Below are 18,780 nucleotides of genomic sequence, written 5' to 3'. Positions count from 1 at the left end.
TTATCATATTGTCTGACAAAAGATCTATATCAAATGGCTTTGTTATACGCTCCAACAGACATATGGAATAGTAAATAAAAAATCTTGACAAAGGATGCCCGATATTTTTTAATATTCAACTTACATAAAGAAAAAACAAATTTCTTGCATCTTTTTTAATTTAAACTTGTTCTGCCTATATTTAATTTCCCCTGGGAATATTTATATTGCAAAGGATTTTCCCCGTGCAAACGACTTTCGTCGCAGGCGAGACCGAAAAGACAAAATGCTGTATAATATCCTTATTTTTTGCATTTTACTTTTTAACATAATTTATAAATGTCAAAAAAATGAATACATTATTGATATTTCCTTGCGGAACCATTATGGAGCACCTGGTATGATTCCATCAATGTTTTCATGTTGCTGTAGCTCTTTTAACTTCCAAGTTCATGTCCAATTCTCAGCACAAGAGTTTGTTATTAAACAATCCAATGTATTATAAAATATATGGAACTTTATATAGATTGAATGAAAATCTAATTGAAGGATATTGAGTGAAAAAATGAAAATGTTTTGTAAGCTCACTTGAATAAATTAACTCTCACATTTTCAGAACTATTCAGGTCTATTCATTTCCCCTTTCAGGTGTGCGTTTTGGCACTTAAACGCTATCTTGCATATTTTGTTTTGTCTTTTTAATAAAATGTTAATGTTTTTTTTGATAACATCCAAACTTTAAGGCAATCAATAAACAATAACAAAAAGTTTATTGGCGTTTGAAAAAATTTACCCGTAGGATTTTAGGTTCATTAAGGTTTTTCCATTCTACAATCAGGTCCATTTTTCCTTTTGTTTTAAATGTGTACTTTCTTTAACAAAATCCAGAGTTGATGAAATTTAAATAGTACGAAACGTTTATTCTCAGGTCTATTCTGGTTTATTTAGGTCCACGTTGTAAACCTTTCTTATGGTCAACTTAATATTATATATATCATACTACACTTTTGGTTTCGAGTCTACATGGCGTATTTATCAATAAAAACGGATACTGAAATCTGTATTTTTTGTTTATATAATAAAAAACATAAATAAAACCAAACAATATGACAAATCAATAGAAATCGTCAACAATGCAGATATTTTAAACGACGACATATCATCCAACATTCCTAAATACTTATATTAAGGTATTATGGAAATATGAATATCTTATCTTACGATAAATAAATTATGCAAACATGTTAGTAATCTGTTCTGGACATTTATATTAGTATATATCAAACAAATTCCATGAACAAATTTAAGGCAACTAAAAAACTTCCATCCCTATAAACTGCCTTTCTTTGAAGTTTCTTATGTTCCTTTTGTCTCTTCTTAAATGTATCTAGCCATTATATGAAGCAAAACCGTCAATAGGTACGTGTTTTGCAAACACAATTTCAATAAAATGACATTTTGATACATTGCAGGTTTTCATGCCAAGAGTTGGTAGATTCAAACGAATAAATTCTTTAGTAAAATTGGATGACTGTTTACTTGATGAATCTTTTCCTGACAGATTCCGTTGGTAAATATACTTTAAATACATAATACCTATGTTAGTATGTACGTAATAACACCACCAACAGCAAATATTTCTAGAATAAAATAGATACTTACAGGCACTCTGATATAAGAATTATTTGGTTATCTTTTTCATTTTTTTTTAATTTTCGCTGGCATTACTTCTCTGTTGAAGACTTTAAATTTTGTTTTGATGTTTTGCTCGACAGGTCACCGATAGAGGTTATACAAAACGGACTATACTCCAAAGAAAGTGACATCTACATGCTTGGAATGACTATTTGGGAAATGTATACAGCGTTAAACTTACACAGGGAGGATCCGTCAGTGAATCTACTGGAGGGAAAGCCTTTTGCTACCATACCAAAGAGTGAGGTTTGTATTACAAGCAAACAAATTTTACAATAATGCAATTCTACATTTTGCTAGTGTTGTCAGCAGTTAACCGGTTAACCGTCGGTAGGACCGAATATCGATTATCAAAATCATTAACTGGTTAATCGGACCTTTTTCAATAATAATAATTTTAAGAGTTTTGTTAAAGATAAAGTTACGATAAACTTTAATGCATCATATTATATAACCATACTCCGTAATATTTTATTGGTTGATGGATTGATCGTTTGCGTAACGTTCAGTGGAGAATATTTCTTGCATGTTAAGGATGAGAACAAATCAACAATTTATTCAATAGGCAGGTCCTGCAATGGGGGTCAACCAGCTTGAATAGTCACAATAATTGGAATACTTCTGGAAAATGAGGGTACATTGGGACAAAAATTAAGCCTGCAGCAGACCACCTACAGACACCCCAAAGGGTTGATGCAAGGGTTATTAACGTGCGAAAGGCTTGTACGGTCTCTTAGAGGCATCGGGTTTAATGTACCCATTCTGACCTGACATGGCTGTGAATTCATTCATCCTACAGTCAAATGGACCACCCACTTTTGCCAGTATTTTTTCTGCAGGTCGGAAGAATACTAAAAGTGACTATTTATTTACCCTAATTACCATTAAGAGTACATTTTCCTAGTGGTTAACCGGTTATATGGTCGAAGGATTATCCGAGTTACGGGTTAGGTATAAATGTTGAATTGACAACACTAGTTTTTTTTCTGACATTTAAAAAAGTTAGAGGAATTAGGTCAATATCCTTAAACAAATATTATACACCTAACATCCACGTATTCCAACATCAATCCGAATTCCGATAGCAAAAAATCTTATTCTGAAGACTCCGTATACATACTATTAGTATTTTATTGTAATTATATTACCAAATAATGATCAGATGATGCTAGTATTACTTGACTTGCAATTGCTTTACATCAATCCAAACTTTGTATAAAAGAGGGACGAACGATACCAGAGGGACAGTCAAACTCATAGATCGAAAACAAACTGACAACGCCATGGTCAAAAATAAAAAGACAAACAGACAAATAATAGTACAGATGACACAACATAGAAAACTAAAGACTAAGCAACACGAACCCCACCGAAAACTGGGGGTGATCTCAGGTGCTCCGGAAGGGTAAGCAGATCCTGCTCCACATGTGGCACCCGTCGTGTTGCTTATGTTATTACAAATCCGGTAAATAGTCTAGTTCGGTAAGTCACATTCGTGAAAAGGGAAGGGTATTGTAGTTACGACATAAGGAACATATCCGATATCATCTGTGAAACGGTTATTCCATAACGGTCAACCAACTCGTGATGGTGTCCGTAAAATTAACGATGGGATGATTTCAACTTCACCATTTGGAACTCTTGGCTTAATAGCTTCCTTGTGAGCAGCAATCCTCTATCTAGGAAATCATGATAGGAAACACAAGCCCGGGAATATCGTATCAATTGGGAGATATATACTCCGTATGCAGGCGCTGCTGGAATGTTGCTACATAGAAATGGAAAGTTCACAATTGGGAAGCTGAAATCATCTCTTTTGTCGTAAAGTTTTGTTTTCAACCGACCCTCATTGTCAATTTCTAGATGTAGGTCAAGATATGAGGCAGACTTAACTGTATCTGAGGTATCCTTTATCTCTAGTTCGATGGGATAGATTCGTTCAACATAGTCACCAAATTTTGTATTATTTAGTGAGAGAACATCATCTATATAGCGGAACGTAGAGTTAAAGGATATTGCTAACTTCTTATTTTTCTTCCTAAGAAAAAAAAATAAAAGTGACACCTAACACCCACGTATTCCAACATCAATCCGAATTCCGATAGCAAAAACTCTTATTCGGAAGACTCCGTATACAAACTATTAGTATTTTATTGTAGTTAAATTACAAAATAATGATCACATGATGCTAGTATTACTAGACTTGCAATTGCTTTACATCAATCCAATGAAAATTAAAATGGAACCCAACATCACATATTCCAACATCCTTATGTAATTCATACCAAACATTACTCCACCTGATTAAGGAATAAAAATACTTCATTCCTGGTGATATTTTACTGATATATTCTAGAAAATCACTAGAACTGACTGGATAAATTTATATAATTGCTTGCATCAATCATACACTAATTTAGTGTTTCGGCGGCATTTTTATAGATTCTAAAATGGGTTTTAGATATAGGCCCGCCATCATCAGGGATTGTCCTATATTTCCTTATTTCGAATTTTAGTTGATGTTAGCAGATCTGCTAAATTTTTGTGCCTTTTATATGCTATAATAGGTTTTTCTGTGAATATCTTGTTGCAAATCACATCTTTTTGTATTATGTGCCAATGTTTGATGATATATTTTCCCAGTTTACTTATGCAAGGGTTGTATTTGGTAGATAAAACTAAAGGAATTTCCTTTTTATGTTTTTTGTTCTTGCCTCACATGAAACTGACTTAATAATATCCTCCGTTATTGTAATATCGATAGCTGCACTTCGAAGTACATACCATACATATCACAATCTGATAAAATTACAGAGCATGTGTCCAAGCTTTGCAAACTGTAGACACACGATCTGTATTTCAATCAAATTGGAATTAATGTAAAATTAATAAAGCAAGCAACAAATCAGTCTTGTCCAATTAGTGCTCAGTTTAAAGCTGTCGATTTTCCTTTAAAATACATTCTTTTGCTTCAGTTGTTAACAGAGCTCTACAGTGGTGAAGTACCAGACATGCCCATCAGTTGTCCGCTATGGTTGTATGAAATGTTAAAATCTTGTTGGAATCGAAATAGAACATTCAGACCCTGCGCTGACCAATTGTTATCAGAGATGAAAGACAGGTGAGGAACTTCTGTTTATTTTAAGCTTTCATACAACTCTTCTTGAACTTTAATTTTGAATGATCTTAAGTTTGCATTTTTTTTTTCATTTCGTTTTGGCCAAAAACACATACTATTATATAGTTATAGTATTAGTTGAAAAATGTAAAAAAAAAACATTTGACAAAATTGTTCAGAATTTTACTAGCAAACAAGAAATGTGAAGATTCACGATTGTTATGAACGCTCCATATATTCTGTATATGTCTATTTGGTTATCTGGATGCTTTAATTATAGTATACAAACAATTTTCTTTCATTCACATTTGATTTTGTTTGTTCTCTTGTATTCTACACATATTTTGTTGGTCTTAGATTAGCAATGACAAATAACCATATATTTTACTCCTTAATTGTCAGTTAATTTTGGATCAATGTGAAGTGTTTGAAGTAACATTAGATAAGTTGATGAAGGTTGTTAAATTCTGTACAAAACTGTAAGTATGAAATTTTCTGTTATCTCGGTTCTCAAAAAATACACTAGTTCTCGCATATATTATTGAAAGAAATTTTTTTTTCCAAATTAGAACAGATTTTTTATTGGTTGATTAACATCTTCGTCCTCCCATATTTTAATGACTGCTTTCCTTTTTTAGAATCCAAAGTCATCCTAAAAAAGAAATGATTATACAAATGGTTGATTTGAGACGACTACCAACCTTGTTACAAGACACAAGAAAACTACCAAAGGTTCCTTCCAATTCTTCAGACATCTCATTTACTAAAATGTCAAAAGCGTGCTTGGATGATGATGACGATCCTTACCTACTGACAGTACATTCAGAATCAAGATCTAATTCACTTCATGTGAATAGGAGAGTACAAAATACAAAGGTCCCTCTGTTATCGCCAGTGAGTAAAGGAAGAAAAGATCAAAAGAACTCGTCTGATCAACAAGATGATTACCCAAAGCTTAGACATGAACGTGGACGTAAATATGGCAGCTATGAACCATCTGGTTACTATTTCAATGAATCAGATTCCTCATTTTTGAATATTTCACAATCTGAAACTCCAAAATCACATGAAACTATTTGTGATGACAATTTTCAAAGTATTATACAAGATACCAGTCGCGAGACATATGAACACAGACATAACCGTACCATAGGACAAACTTGTGAAAGAAAGCTCTCTAGAATTGATAGTGGAATCGTTGATGATGACTCAAATCAGCAGTTAAAAAGTCTTCGTTTGAACTTCAATACAGATTCTTCAATTTCTGAACTAATAAAGAGTGTCTTAACAGATCCATCATCAGGATATTCTTCAATGTCCAAGCTGAAGGTAGAGAGTGAGGATAACAAATCTCCTCCAATCCCTCCAATTCCAGTGGGAAAATCAGGGAAAATCCCAGCTATCCCATCGTCGAAAAAACCTATTACGATTAAAGAAATTAAGACATCAGAACAGATGAATGACTATGTTTCCATGTCATCAGTTTGCAGACAACGACCAAAGACAGATATATCTGAGAGTTGTGGACCTAGTGTTAATACTTTACAAAAAAGACATTTGCCCTTGGAAGACACTTCAATTAGAAGTAAAGATGACATGGATACTGATGAGTTTAGTCATAGTTTAATTAGGTTTAGTAGCTGTAATCTGTTAAAGTTTGAACGAGAACTGTCAAATGCAAGATCTAGCTATGTTTAAGAATTTCATGAAAGAAGAGGTATAAATAAGATAAATAACACTTACAACTTAATTTCTAATTTTGAATGTGTTATTATGTTGAATTAAATATTTGTTTTTGAGCAGGAATTAATCAAAGTCTAATTAGGTAAAAATAGAAAAGCTACTCTGAATTTCTGGTCAACTACAGCAAATCATACATTTACTGAATTGACGAGTTAATCTTTTTTCCTATTGAAGTTTTGTTCAAGTTTAAAAAAATAATACTCAATTCTTTTAAATCAATAATTTAATAGCCTTGTATTTTAAAGTATTTTTACACTCAAAAGCAATGCAACATAAAAAAATTATTTTTATAATATACATTTGTTCAGAAATTTTGATGAACAAAAGCAAGGCATTTATTAAATAGGTAACCCAATTTTCAAATTTAGACATTTAAAAAAAATTTGTTACAAAAGTTCCAATAGTTTCAAAATGGAATGCATCAAATTAAAAATATATGATTCATTTTCTAAATAATAAATATAAAAGAAGATGTGGTGTATATCAATGATCAATTATCCTAAAGACAGCTAAAAAGTTTGATAATCTAAGCAAAATAATCAGTTACAATGGTTCTTTGCATTAAATTTTCTGAATTGGAAATTTTTATAGGATTTGCTACAACTTTAAAAACTTGTACTTATAATATAATCATTATTTGTATAACCATATTAAGCAGACAACAACTAAACACTGTGTTCATGGCATAGAGTCACAAAACATAAACCATTAAAAATTCCATTGTCAAACTGTCTTGAAACATGTATATACAAACTGTTTATAAAAAAATCATATTTTCAATAATATTTTGTTTGACTGTTAACCTAATGAGCATTTACACTATTTTTTTGTTATTCAACAATAAACATGACATATTTGTTATGTGTTTTTAGTGCAGCAGCTAATTTGTTATGAGATCAAATTTGTGTTAACAAATATCTCTCCATGAGATTAACCTCTTGATTTAACACTAATACTAGCTGCGCCATGAGCGCATGATACACCAGTTGCTTTTTCAACGAATAAAGTTCCATAACTCCTCAAGGTCATATCAGAAATTTATAAAAAAAAACTAAAGGGAGGTTATTTTAATAGACATAAACCAGTCACCAAAGTTTCATGAAACTGCTTAAAGCATGTTCTGAGTTATTGTCTGAAAACTGGAAAATCCCCCCTTTTTTATGAACAAAATCCCATAACTCAGAAATGTAAAGTCTAAAATTTATAAAAATCAAAAGGGAGCTTGAGTCAATAGATATAGACAATTCACCAAAGTTTCATGAAAACTCCTCAAAGCATTTTTGAGTTATTGTCCAAAACTGGAAAATCCACCTTTTTTAATGAATAAAACCCCAGAGCTCAGAAACGTAAAATCTAAAATTGTAAAAATCGAAAGGGAGCATATGTCAATAGATATAAACAATTCACCAAAGTTTCATGCAAATTGGTAAAAGTGTTTTTGAGTTATTGTCAAACATGTTGACGACAGACGGACGGACAGACAGACAGAGGTATACCATAATACGTCTATAAAAATTAAGACTTCACAACAAAGAGAAATTCAGTCTGAAGCATATTCACTAATACAACAAAGCACAATATGTTTATGTCTGTTATGCCTCATTAAAGTGTTTTTCAAATTAAAAAAAAGATTTGATAAAACATTTGTTTGCAATCATGATTAAAAATGTATTTCATCTTAAATATTTCCAATTTCACAGTCAGCATTATATGAATCATCAGTCCATATTTGATAATTGATAATCCCAACTTGAAAGTGTAACTAGATAAATATTCCAAAACTTAATGGATTGGGTTGTATTTTTAGACAACAGCTGTAAGAAACATTGAAATGAAAAAGGATACATTGTGGGTTGATGGGTTACTTTGGATCCAACACTTGACCAAGAGAATATACATGTACCCCTGAATTAAAGGAGATGTCCAAAATACCTCAATGAATGAAATACATAAAAATAAAGTCATAAAAAGGGATGTAAATGAGTAAATTGTGATTCAACAAGTGTTATTCCAAGCACATGCAAATGACCAGGGGTGTCTTAGTTGAATGAACTGTTTAACCATGATCATCAACAAATAGCTTTATTTTATGTGCAAGACACTTTTAGTAGAGGTTGAATAATCGATCCAAGTTTTATTCCTGGACTCCAAGGAGTTTAAAAGTAAGAGAGTGGTGATAATTTTTGAACATATGTAAAAGGAATACATATGGTATATGTCATTGCCAAAGCAACCCATTGCATGAAAAACAACAATTTAAGACATGTGGTAAACACACAGTTAATAACAGACATATGCCTTTACTATATGTCAAGGTCTTAATCTGCTGGAGTCTAGACAATTAGTGAATAATTATAGCACAGATTATCAGAGATCTGTGATCAACACAAAATTCTTTTAAGGATAAAATTGTAATTTGTTAATGACTTAGTCAATTAGTGGAAAAATTAATTTGAGTCTCCAATTCATTATATGTTGAATGGCGACTTTTTTATGGACTTTCATAGATATCTATGTTTCCATCCAGAATTTCATTCAAATCTGAAATATTGTTGCTTAATTCCTAAAAAAATTCAGTGATGCTTAAAATTTGAGTCAAGATAAACTTTTTTCTTTTCCATTATTCAAAAATGACTTATAGAAAATTTCTTGCATCAAAACATTTAGGCAATGATCTAAACTCGACAAGGTAAAACATTTATGTGCAAAGTTGGTTTTTGTATAGACATTCAATCTATCAAAGATGTAGATCTTTCTACCTTTACAAAAAAAATTCTGATGCTGTGGATCTGACATTAAACCAAAAACTATGAAAAAATTGATCTAACATGCCAAATTTTCTCTACATTTCTACTTTGAAAAGGGATATAAACCACTGACCAACCCTATTGTCAGAACTACTCATCAAAGATAATTCATGATAATTCTATTTTCAAGAGTTTTAAAAGTAAGTTTACACTTCATAGTATTTATTTATTTTAGTTCCATAACAATTTAATTTCCTGTCCTCAAAGGTTGGAAGGCAAGCATATTAAAAATATTTCAGGTTTTAAAGTTTTGCTATGGAAGTTTTGAAGACCTATCAATCTCATAGTCAGTTTTTCAAACATTCAGTGAGAAAGCCTAATCAAATAGCTGATTCAAAATCAATCTATTTGACTAATGAGTTATCCTTGGTACTTTGTGATATTTTTTGGTAGAAACGTTACAACTCTTTAAGAAAACTTGCCTGACCACACCAAAACTGAAATGTCAAGCTGACAGGTTTTTTTACAAACAAATTATAACATGTACAATATTTTATACTTTTTTGATACACAATATACAATATGTTTACACTTTCTAGATTAACAATACAAGCATGTACAATAATTACACATAAAAAAATCAACTATATCATTGTCAAATTTCTCAAAAGACAATATATATATATATCACTATGCTTATAGATATACCATGTTTGTTACACAATTATGTCCTAGTTCTGGTTCTTGGTTTTGACCTTGACCTTGTATTCTTGGCAGGTGTATTTTCATTCTGTTCCGCATGAGACTGGTTAACTTGACTAACATTATGTTGCATGGCAGTTTTATCTGCGAGTTTAATATGATTTTTTCCAAGGGTATGTACTGATCGTAAATACTTTGGATATGGCATTGTGACAAGTCCACATTCTGCCAAGTTTCTGATACCGTCTATTACTGATGGTCCTTCAAATTTAACTCGACATCGGAAAGGCTGCATGTCGTCAACTGGTATGGAAGGTATAGCACTGGTTCCTCGGAACTTCACAGCGACCTAAGAGGAGAAAATACAGCATATTGTAATTGACTCAATCTGATTAAAACTAATTCCATTTGCACCTGTAATCTGACAATTGCATAGATATCTGGCAAATCCCCTGCCACAATTATTTAGGAGACCTGTTAAGCTGAAATAAGACTGACCAATTAACTGATCTTGTCCAATGAACCATGCCATTTCTTACATAATTCTCACATTTCAGACTGGCATAAATGCTGTTTTAATATAGAATTGAATGCTTCTTTTAATTTAAAAGGCGGAAGCACTTCTTGCCTTTAATATGCAAAGAATAAACACTTTTAAATCCCTAAGAAACAAGTGAAACTGCGAGCTACTGCTCATTGATGATACCCCCTCCCAAATACTTGACGGTAAACAGGAAGTTGTTGAATGATGAATCTGAAAACGCATCACACAGTATAGCTGACTTATATAAACCCTGAAACCAAATTTCAGAAATCCTTATGATGTATTTCCTGAGAAAGATGCGACGAAAAATATTCATGGGACGAATGGACGGATGGATGGACAGTATACCCCCACTTTTTTAAAGCGGTGGTATAATTACAAAAAGAAGAATTCAATTCTAATAATTACATTAATATGCTTCAGCTATGAAATAACTAGTTTTATCATATATTTAGTGGTAAATACAGTAGTTTTGAATATTTGATAAATAGCCTGCTGCTCAACTTTTTATGCACACCCTTTATCACACCACTTTATCGCATGTCTACCCTTTATCACACCACTTTATCGCATGTCTACCCTTTATCACACCCCTACTCGGATTTCTCGTTCGTATTCTATATAGAGTCTCTTGGACAGTTTTGGATCAGCAGACGACATTGTTAAACTTTAAATTTTGATATTTCAAAAGTGCACATTTTACTCACCAGTCTCAAAGTAGTCTCTTCTTTATTACAGTATACTTGTTATTAAATTGTTGGTTTATTGTTACTATTTTTTTTATTAACAGTATTAACAGGTTTTATTCAGAATGTGTTTTATATAGTACAACATTACTAAAGGAGAATAAAAAGAACTCAATGAAATACCATACAAAACACAAACAAACAACAAAAAAATACAATCAACAAAATATTTCTATGGACAACAGGACCCAAATTGTAAGGTAACCCGGGTGCTTCGGATGAATAAGCAGTTTCTATATATGATAAAGCTTATAAAACATGGCAAAAATAAATCTGAAGGTAATCCAGGTGCTTTGGATCAGTAAGCAGTTCCTATATACTCTCCTGTTTCAATATATGATAAAGCGTATAATACATGGCAAAATCCGTATCACATGCCGTATCACCCTCGACCAATATCATCTCTCAGGCCTAAAGGCCCTCTGGCTGATATTGGTATCTCAGAATGATACGGCATGTGATACGGATTTTGCCATGTTTTATTCTCTATTTATATATCAAACTCTTTCTTTTGTTTTCCAATGCATTGTTATGACAAGGTGACATTGGAAGAACGTGGAGTCATGAATATTGAATCTTATTGAAAAATAAAATACAATTTTGGAATGCCTCACAAACATTTTCAGGCAATCAAAAGTATGGATTCTAATGAAGCTAACAGTAATGTAAATATTGAAATTATGAATAAGAGGTCTAGAGGTTGGGTGTACATATATGTGAATGATACAGCAACCCAACAACACAAATAGTGGAAAAGGAAAATGCCCAAAGAAATTCCACAGTTGGTATGAATGATTCAGTATATTGCCTTTCTTATAGCCCAGACAAGACGACTGCATCAAAAATTATGTTAAACTAAGTAAATAAATGTCCTCTTACTGTTAGTCTTAAAAAGGTTTCACTAGATCAGAATTAATAGTAAATGGGAACAAATGTAGATCCAGTTATAAGCTGTTGACACAGAGATATGTCTTGCCTTTTTGTAATTTGATAGTATAATGGCAATATTTAAACATGTAAACTATGCAAAACATTCAAAGTTGATGAACCATTACTTGTTGTGCAGGACCAAATAACCCAATTAAAATGAGAAATGCCAATGCTAATATAAACTGTTGACATATAGATATGATGGACAGCAACATTGCTAATTAATTCAAAGTTGCTGGACCAACTAGTGGGTAGGGCCTTGAAATGGTTGACAAACTGAGATGTACAAACAGCGATGTAACTTTAAAGAAAATATTTTCTATAGTAAGTAGTTCCTATCAAACTTAATCATAAAACTTAACATTGAAAATTGTTACCGTAGAAAGGCTTGTATAGTCCGCGGTTTTATTCTCCAAAATTGGACCTTCCAGACGGGGTGCAGACTATAGAGTACAATAAGCAAGAAATAAGAGAAAATTTTTAATTTCGCGGGCAATGTGGTTTGTTTACGTTCCGCCATCTTTGTTATTTATATTGTAGAGGGCGCTCAAACTAATAATTTTAACTCATCCATATTAATAAGTTATTTCTATTCAATATCAAATTAGTACTGATAAATATAAAAACTAAACCTTTCATTACATATTTCTCGTTTCTTTTCAATGCATTGGTTGAAATAAACTGGTATCTGCTTGATTGAAACGATACAAACATAGTGAAAAAGACAACCGTAAACCAGCTTAGAATTTGTAAACTACAAAACGTAATCGGTTATCGTTCGTTCCGTTTTGGTGTTTCATACTGACTAATATGGTTTGTATTAGCTTAAGACCCTTCAAACATTAATGTGATAGATATATTAAAGACTGTTTTACAAAAGGATGGAACTGTTTTACTTTCAAAGTCGTATTATAGTGATATCTGTTATGTACGGATTTCGACTCTCACCGGTTCATTTCTTCTTTTATACGTGCTTTTTAAACTTCCTGTTTAAACATACACAAGTTTCTAAATTGTTTTTTAAGTGAATTAAACTTATTTTAACAATCATGAAGCGTTCTAGAATCATTTACAAGCAGTTTCAGCTTCTGTTTGATGATGGAAAACAGGTTTTTCCAAGAAAATACCGCAAACGACCGCACAGGATTTGAAATTACTGGAGTTTCATTAGACCTTTTCTAACAGTTACAAAAAGTTTTTTTACCTAAAATTTCGTGGGGAGAAGGGGGTGCGGACTATGTACCAGTGCGAACTATACAAGCCTTTCTACGGTAATTGATTGAAAGTCACTGGACCATGATCTAGGGGGAAGGGCCTTAAGATAGTCGTCAAATTGATATGTACTGATAGTAATGCAACTTTATAGAATATATCATTGATCTATCGCAAGTAGTTCCTATCAAACTAACTTAAGCAGAAAACTTAACAATTGTTGACGCCGTCATCGCAGCCTAAGGCTGGAAAGCAATCCCTATGTCTCGCTTTCAGCAAATTTCTTCGCAGGCGAGACAAAAACTGCATACCAAATACCATTGACTTATATATAATTATCATAAGTGGTTCCCTATAAAACAACCTAGACACAAACTTTGATTAGTAAACAATGTAAAAGTTTCAAAGTTAATGCAACCATGCTGAGGCAGTGGGGCCATATAATCACCATGGAAAAGATACTTGCAAATGATTATACAACTGCATACCAAATATCATTGACTTAACATTAGCTGTTCCTCTTAAATGGATCCAATTACAAACTTTACATGTAAACTGCAAAACGTTTAAGGTCAATAGACCATGACTGAGGGGACGGAGCCAAATAATTTTCCATGGAAATGAGATGTGCCAATGCTAATACATCTACATTCCAAATATCATTGACCTACCACTAGTGGTTCCCCATAAATTGACCTAATCACAAACTAATACATTGTTGACACCGCCGCCAACGCCCACAATGATATATGAAGAAATGTTTTGGTAAAGGAACCCCAAAAATCACTCAAGTTTAAAAAATTAAATAGCAGGTGCATATTATTATCTCCTGTAGAAGAATCTGTGCAAGTCTGGTTTACTTCTGACTGGCTGGTTTGGAGTTGTGGATTAAAAAATAGAGTGACTACTATATTCTGTCTTCTTGTTAGCAATTTAGAATTTCAAAATTTGTAGATGCACTTGTCCATTTGATCACATACAACAGTACAATCTTGTTGTTTTTTAAAAGTGGCTTCATTGTTTAACACTGACCTTAAATTCTAGTTTTTGAAGAAGTGGTTGTTCATTTGGTCCAAAGCATTCATCAAGTTCTTCTGTTCTTTGTCTTTTATGTCTTTCATCTTCACAATGTAAATTAGGTTCTCTCTCAAATTCTGAAACTAAAGAGATATAGCAGTTGGGAATTATTTCAGAACTACACCTACTACAAAAATGTATTGGGTTACAGGTGGTTATACTTTATATACTTTGAGTTGACCAATTTAACCGAGTTAACTGAGTTAATTCTATCACCAGTTTCAGATTAATGGTTAGTATTGATATCTTTTAGCAATCACAATGCAAACAAATGGTGCAATTGTACAAAAAAAGAAAGAAGGTGTACAATCTGGACAAAGGAAGGTCAGGTTAAAATGGGTAATGAAAACAGATGTTAAAATCAGTTTACAAATTATGCAAAAAATAAAATATGATAACTAATGCCAGGAAAAATAGTTTCTATAACAAAAATAATCAGTAAGAGTAGACATTAACAGGAGCTGCATGGTTTAATTTACTATGATTTGATGCATTGGGATACTTTATTGTCAGTAGATAAGATGTTGAATACTGTTAAATTTTAGAGAGAAACAAATGAAGCTAAATAAAATTCAATATATATTTTTCATGCATACATGACTGGAGAATTTGTATTTGTAGTTTTCCATTATAACCATTCTAAGCATTTATCATTGTGATATATCTATGGAATTGGATAAAATTCAAAATATTTTTCAACAGTTGCACTTATACTATTATATTTGGATATGGAGGGTAACAGAAGATTTAGTTGCATAGTATGTACAAGTGACCTGACTTAATATTGTGTATTAAATTCCATTCACATAGGTCATTTATCTTTTGACCATGGTGTTGTCTGCTTATCTTCAACTTTGACGTTTTTTGAAATCTCACTCCCCCCTTTTTATCTTCTATCATCTTCAATTTAAGGAAGGTTAATCAGAAGTTTTTGATCAGAACTACTTGAGTTATATCATTTACTAATTAAAATCTGTTGGGATTTACCACTTCAAATAGCGATAACCTTAAAAATATCATAGTGAGAAATGTTATTACAGGTTAGGTAGTATATTGGGAAAACTGTCCACTTTTACTGTATATACGATCTAAGATGTTTTTTTTTGCATTTAAGGAACAAAAGTTGTTTCAGAAAAAAACAACATATTTTTAAAAATTTTTAACAGTATTATTGTAAGGATGCCTCCAATCAGACAATCTGAATGTTGGAATTTGTGTATGAGTTTCTAAAAAGGTTATCCGTGGTGCTTAATTACATCAACTATTATGAGAAAATTGATTAGGACCAGTCAAATGAGACTATTCGTGGAATCCCTACCCAAACTTTTGACTGAATTCTTGGTTTTATTCAATTTCAATATGAAATGTCTTTCAATGTTCTTTTACTTTTTTTTTTTAAATTTACATACACATGTCCTTTCAACTGTCAAAGTAGCATGCCATTTGAAATCTTGGAGAAACATTGGTCAGTATTATGAAAGTATATCAGATGAGTGAAGCAGGTTCTATGAATCCTTAACTGTATAATGCTGTAAAATGGGAGCTATATATAATTGGGATTTGTTTTAGTAAACTAACACTTTACAGAAGTTGAGTTCTTTACTAAGAAATAATACTTAATAAGGATAACATAAATCATCAAAGATATTGGACAATACCAACAACAAACAATCTACTCTGCTGAAAAATAGACATACAAACAAGACAACCAACAAACAATCTACTCTGCTGAAAAAAATAGACATACAAAGACAACCAACAAACTAAAAATATTCTAAATAGCCTTAAAGAATTTTTCATATTTGATGAGTGCAGGAAAATTCATGTCCCATTAGGTTGGATATAACTTTAATCTATTGAAACCCTGTTTTGAGGTGTTTGACAAAGGGACAAAAGGGATATATACAGCTAAAAGTACAGATAACATTATAGGACAAGAGGATTAATTCAAACATTCATACTTTTGAGTCTAGACCCATTATTTCTGTGTCAATCATTGTTGACCTACTTCTCTTCTCCATACATACCTTTTCTTTTCTGTGGTGACTTTTGCAGAAGAGGTAAATTTTGTACCTGTTGTAATCTGTATCTACTAAAATCTCCCTAAAATATAGAAATGGTAGATTTTTATTAAATTCTTATTAAAGGTTTATATCATCAATGTCTCTGAATAGTTTGAAAATCAGTGCCAATCAATTATTTTCTAAGGGAGTAAATGCCCATCGAAAGTGTAAGCTCTATGTCATAGGAACATATAGAGATATTTGCGTTACACTCAGTCACCAATTTTAACTATGAAAAATCAACTTCAAGAGAGAATTATATATGAATCCCTTTTTGTGAACTGTAAATTCCAGTTTTTTAAATTCATTGCATTGTGAAATTCTAGCATAGCAAAAGTTTTGAATTTGTTACAAGTATCTCCTACGGTATCAACACCTGTTTGACCTCGGCTTGTGGCTTTGTAGTAACTATACTAATTAAACCTGGATAGTTTAAATGTAATGTTTGAATCCTGAATCTGACATCCTATTGTCTAATATAAAATTATTAATGATTGACATTTGAATCATCTGAATGTTGGAACATGGTTTTGACATTCCTTCTGAACTAACATGCAGTAGCTTTTATCTGTTTAGAACTGTAACTTGGATGTAACAGCTTTATGTAACTTTAGAAAAAAAAAATTAAAATTCTATGTTTGTCCTGTTTTCATTTCAATTTCAGTTTCACTTTTTGTATTGTGAAATATCCTTATATGAGTAAATTTTGTGCTGTGTAATTTTTGTGACTGAAATTCACTGAATCATAATAGATTTATATCAGAGAAGTGTTTAATCACATCTCATTTTCTCGTGTTGGGAGTACAAATGAATTTAGTTTTAGTTCGATAAATCTGTTTTTCTTAAATTTAAAAACGTTTGTTGCTCTTGGTGTGTGGATCCAGAAGAATGTGTCCCCATGGTGTATCCCCATATATATTAGTTATGGGGCTTTTGTTTGGAAGAGAGGTGCCTTATTGCTTATAGATATAAATAAGAAGATGTCGTATGAGTGCCAATGAGACAACTATGCATCCAAGTCACAATGTGTAAAAAGTAAACAATTATAGGTCAAGGTACGGCCTTCAACAAGGAGCCTTGGCTCACACCGAACAGCAAGCTATAAAGGGCACCAAAAAGACTAGTGTAAAACAATTCAAACAGGAAAACCAACGGTCTCATCTATATAAAAAACGAGAAACACTTATGAACCACACCAACAAACGACAACCACTGAACAACAGACTCCTGACTTGGGACAGGTGCATAAAAATGCAGCGGGTTTAAATGTTTTAACAGGCGCCAACCTTCAACCTAACCTGAAACAGTGGTATAACATTACAACATAAAAAGACACACAATAAAATATCAGTTGAAATGGCTTAACTCGATCAAAAGACAATACACAATAAACTGTTAACACAGAGATATGTCTCGCCTATTTGTTATTTTGACAATGCAAATGTTGAAATTAAAATAGCAATACTTTAACATATAAGTTATGCAAATATTCACAGTCAATAAACCATGACTGAAGGTACAGGGCTAAACAATCTCCATGGAAATGAGATGTGCCAATGCTTATACAACTGCAAACCAAATACCATTGGCTTTTCATAAGTCGTTCCCTTTAAACAAACCTAAACACAAACATTAACTTGTAAACTATGTAAAAGTTTCAAAGTCAATGAACCATAATAAGGGGGTGGTTTTATATAATCTCCATGGAAATGAAACTCATACCCAATATCATTGACTTTACATTAGTGGTTCATCTTAAACTGACCTACGGGTAATCTCAAACTAATACATGAAAACTAAGCAAAAGTTTCAAAGTCAATAGACCATGAATGAGGGGGGGGGGGGGGGGGGGGGCAAATAATCTCCATGGAAATGAGATATGCCAATGCTAATACAACTGTATACCAAATATCATTGACCTATCACTAGTGGTTCCCCATAAACTGACCTAATCACAAACTTATACATGAAAACTAAGCAAAAGTTTCAAAGTCAATAGACCATGAATGAGGGGGTGGGGCCAAATAATCTCCATGGAAATGAGATATGCCAATGCTTATACAACTGCATACCAAATATCATTGACCTTTCACTAGTGGTTCCCAATAAACTGACCTAATCACAAACTAATACGTGTAAACTAAGCAAAGTTTCAAAGTCAATAGACATTGATTGAGGGGGCGGGGCCAAATAATCTCCATAGTAATGAGATGTGCCAATGCTA

At 32.2% G+C, this 18,780-nt stretch overlaps 2 protein-coding genes across 3 annotated transcripts in view; one reads left to right on the top strand and one right to left on the bottom strand.

Annotated features, from left to right (window-relative positions):
• Positions 1 to 7,392, top strand: part of LOC127701047 (uncharacterized) — a 28,312-nt gene extending 20,920 nt beyond the window's left edge. For both annotated transcript variants that reach the window (XM_052204819.1, XM_052204820.1), the window contains exons 12-15: positions 1,452 to 1,549; positions 1,755 to 1,920; positions 4,650 to 4,795; positions 5,431 to 7,392. In XM_052204819.1, coding sequence (XP_052060779.1) covers positions 1,452 to 1,549; positions 1,755 to 1,920; positions 4,650 to 4,795; positions 5,431 to 6,490 — 1,470 coding nt within the window. In that variant the 3' untranslated portion in view covers positions 6,491 to 7,392. The remainder of the gene's footprint in view (positions 1 to 1,451; positions 1,550 to 1,754; positions 1,921 to 4,649; positions 4,796 to 5,430) is intronic.
• Positions 6,922 to 18,780, bottom strand: part of LOC127701065 (centromere protein N-like) — a 35,444-nt gene continuing 23,585 nt past the window's right edge. Inside the window, exons 7-9 of the mRNA XM_052204858.1 lie at positions 16,521 to 16,596; positions 14,449 to 14,576; positions 6,922 to 10,333 (exon numbers count right to left, since the gene is read on the bottom strand). Of these exons, the coding sequence (XP_052060818.1) occupies positions 10,007 to 10,333; positions 14,449 to 14,576; positions 16,521 to 16,596 (531 nt within the window). The 3' untranslated portion in view covers positions 6,922 to 10,006. The remainder of the gene's footprint in view (positions 10,334 to 14,448; positions 14,577 to 16,520; positions 16,597 to 18,780) is intronic.

This window comes from Mytilus californianus, unplaced genomic scaffold (genome assembly GCF_021869535.1).
Source record: "Mytilus californianus isolate M0D057914Y unplaced genomic scaffold, xbMytCali1.0.p SCAF_5, whole genome shotgun sequence".
Lineage (NCBI taxonomy): Eukaryota > Metazoa > Mollusca > Bivalvia > Mytilida > Mytilidae > Mytilus > Mytilus californianus.
The sequence above is the reverse complement of the archived record's forward strand: the minus strand, read 5'-3'. Positions and strand labels throughout refer to the sequence as shown.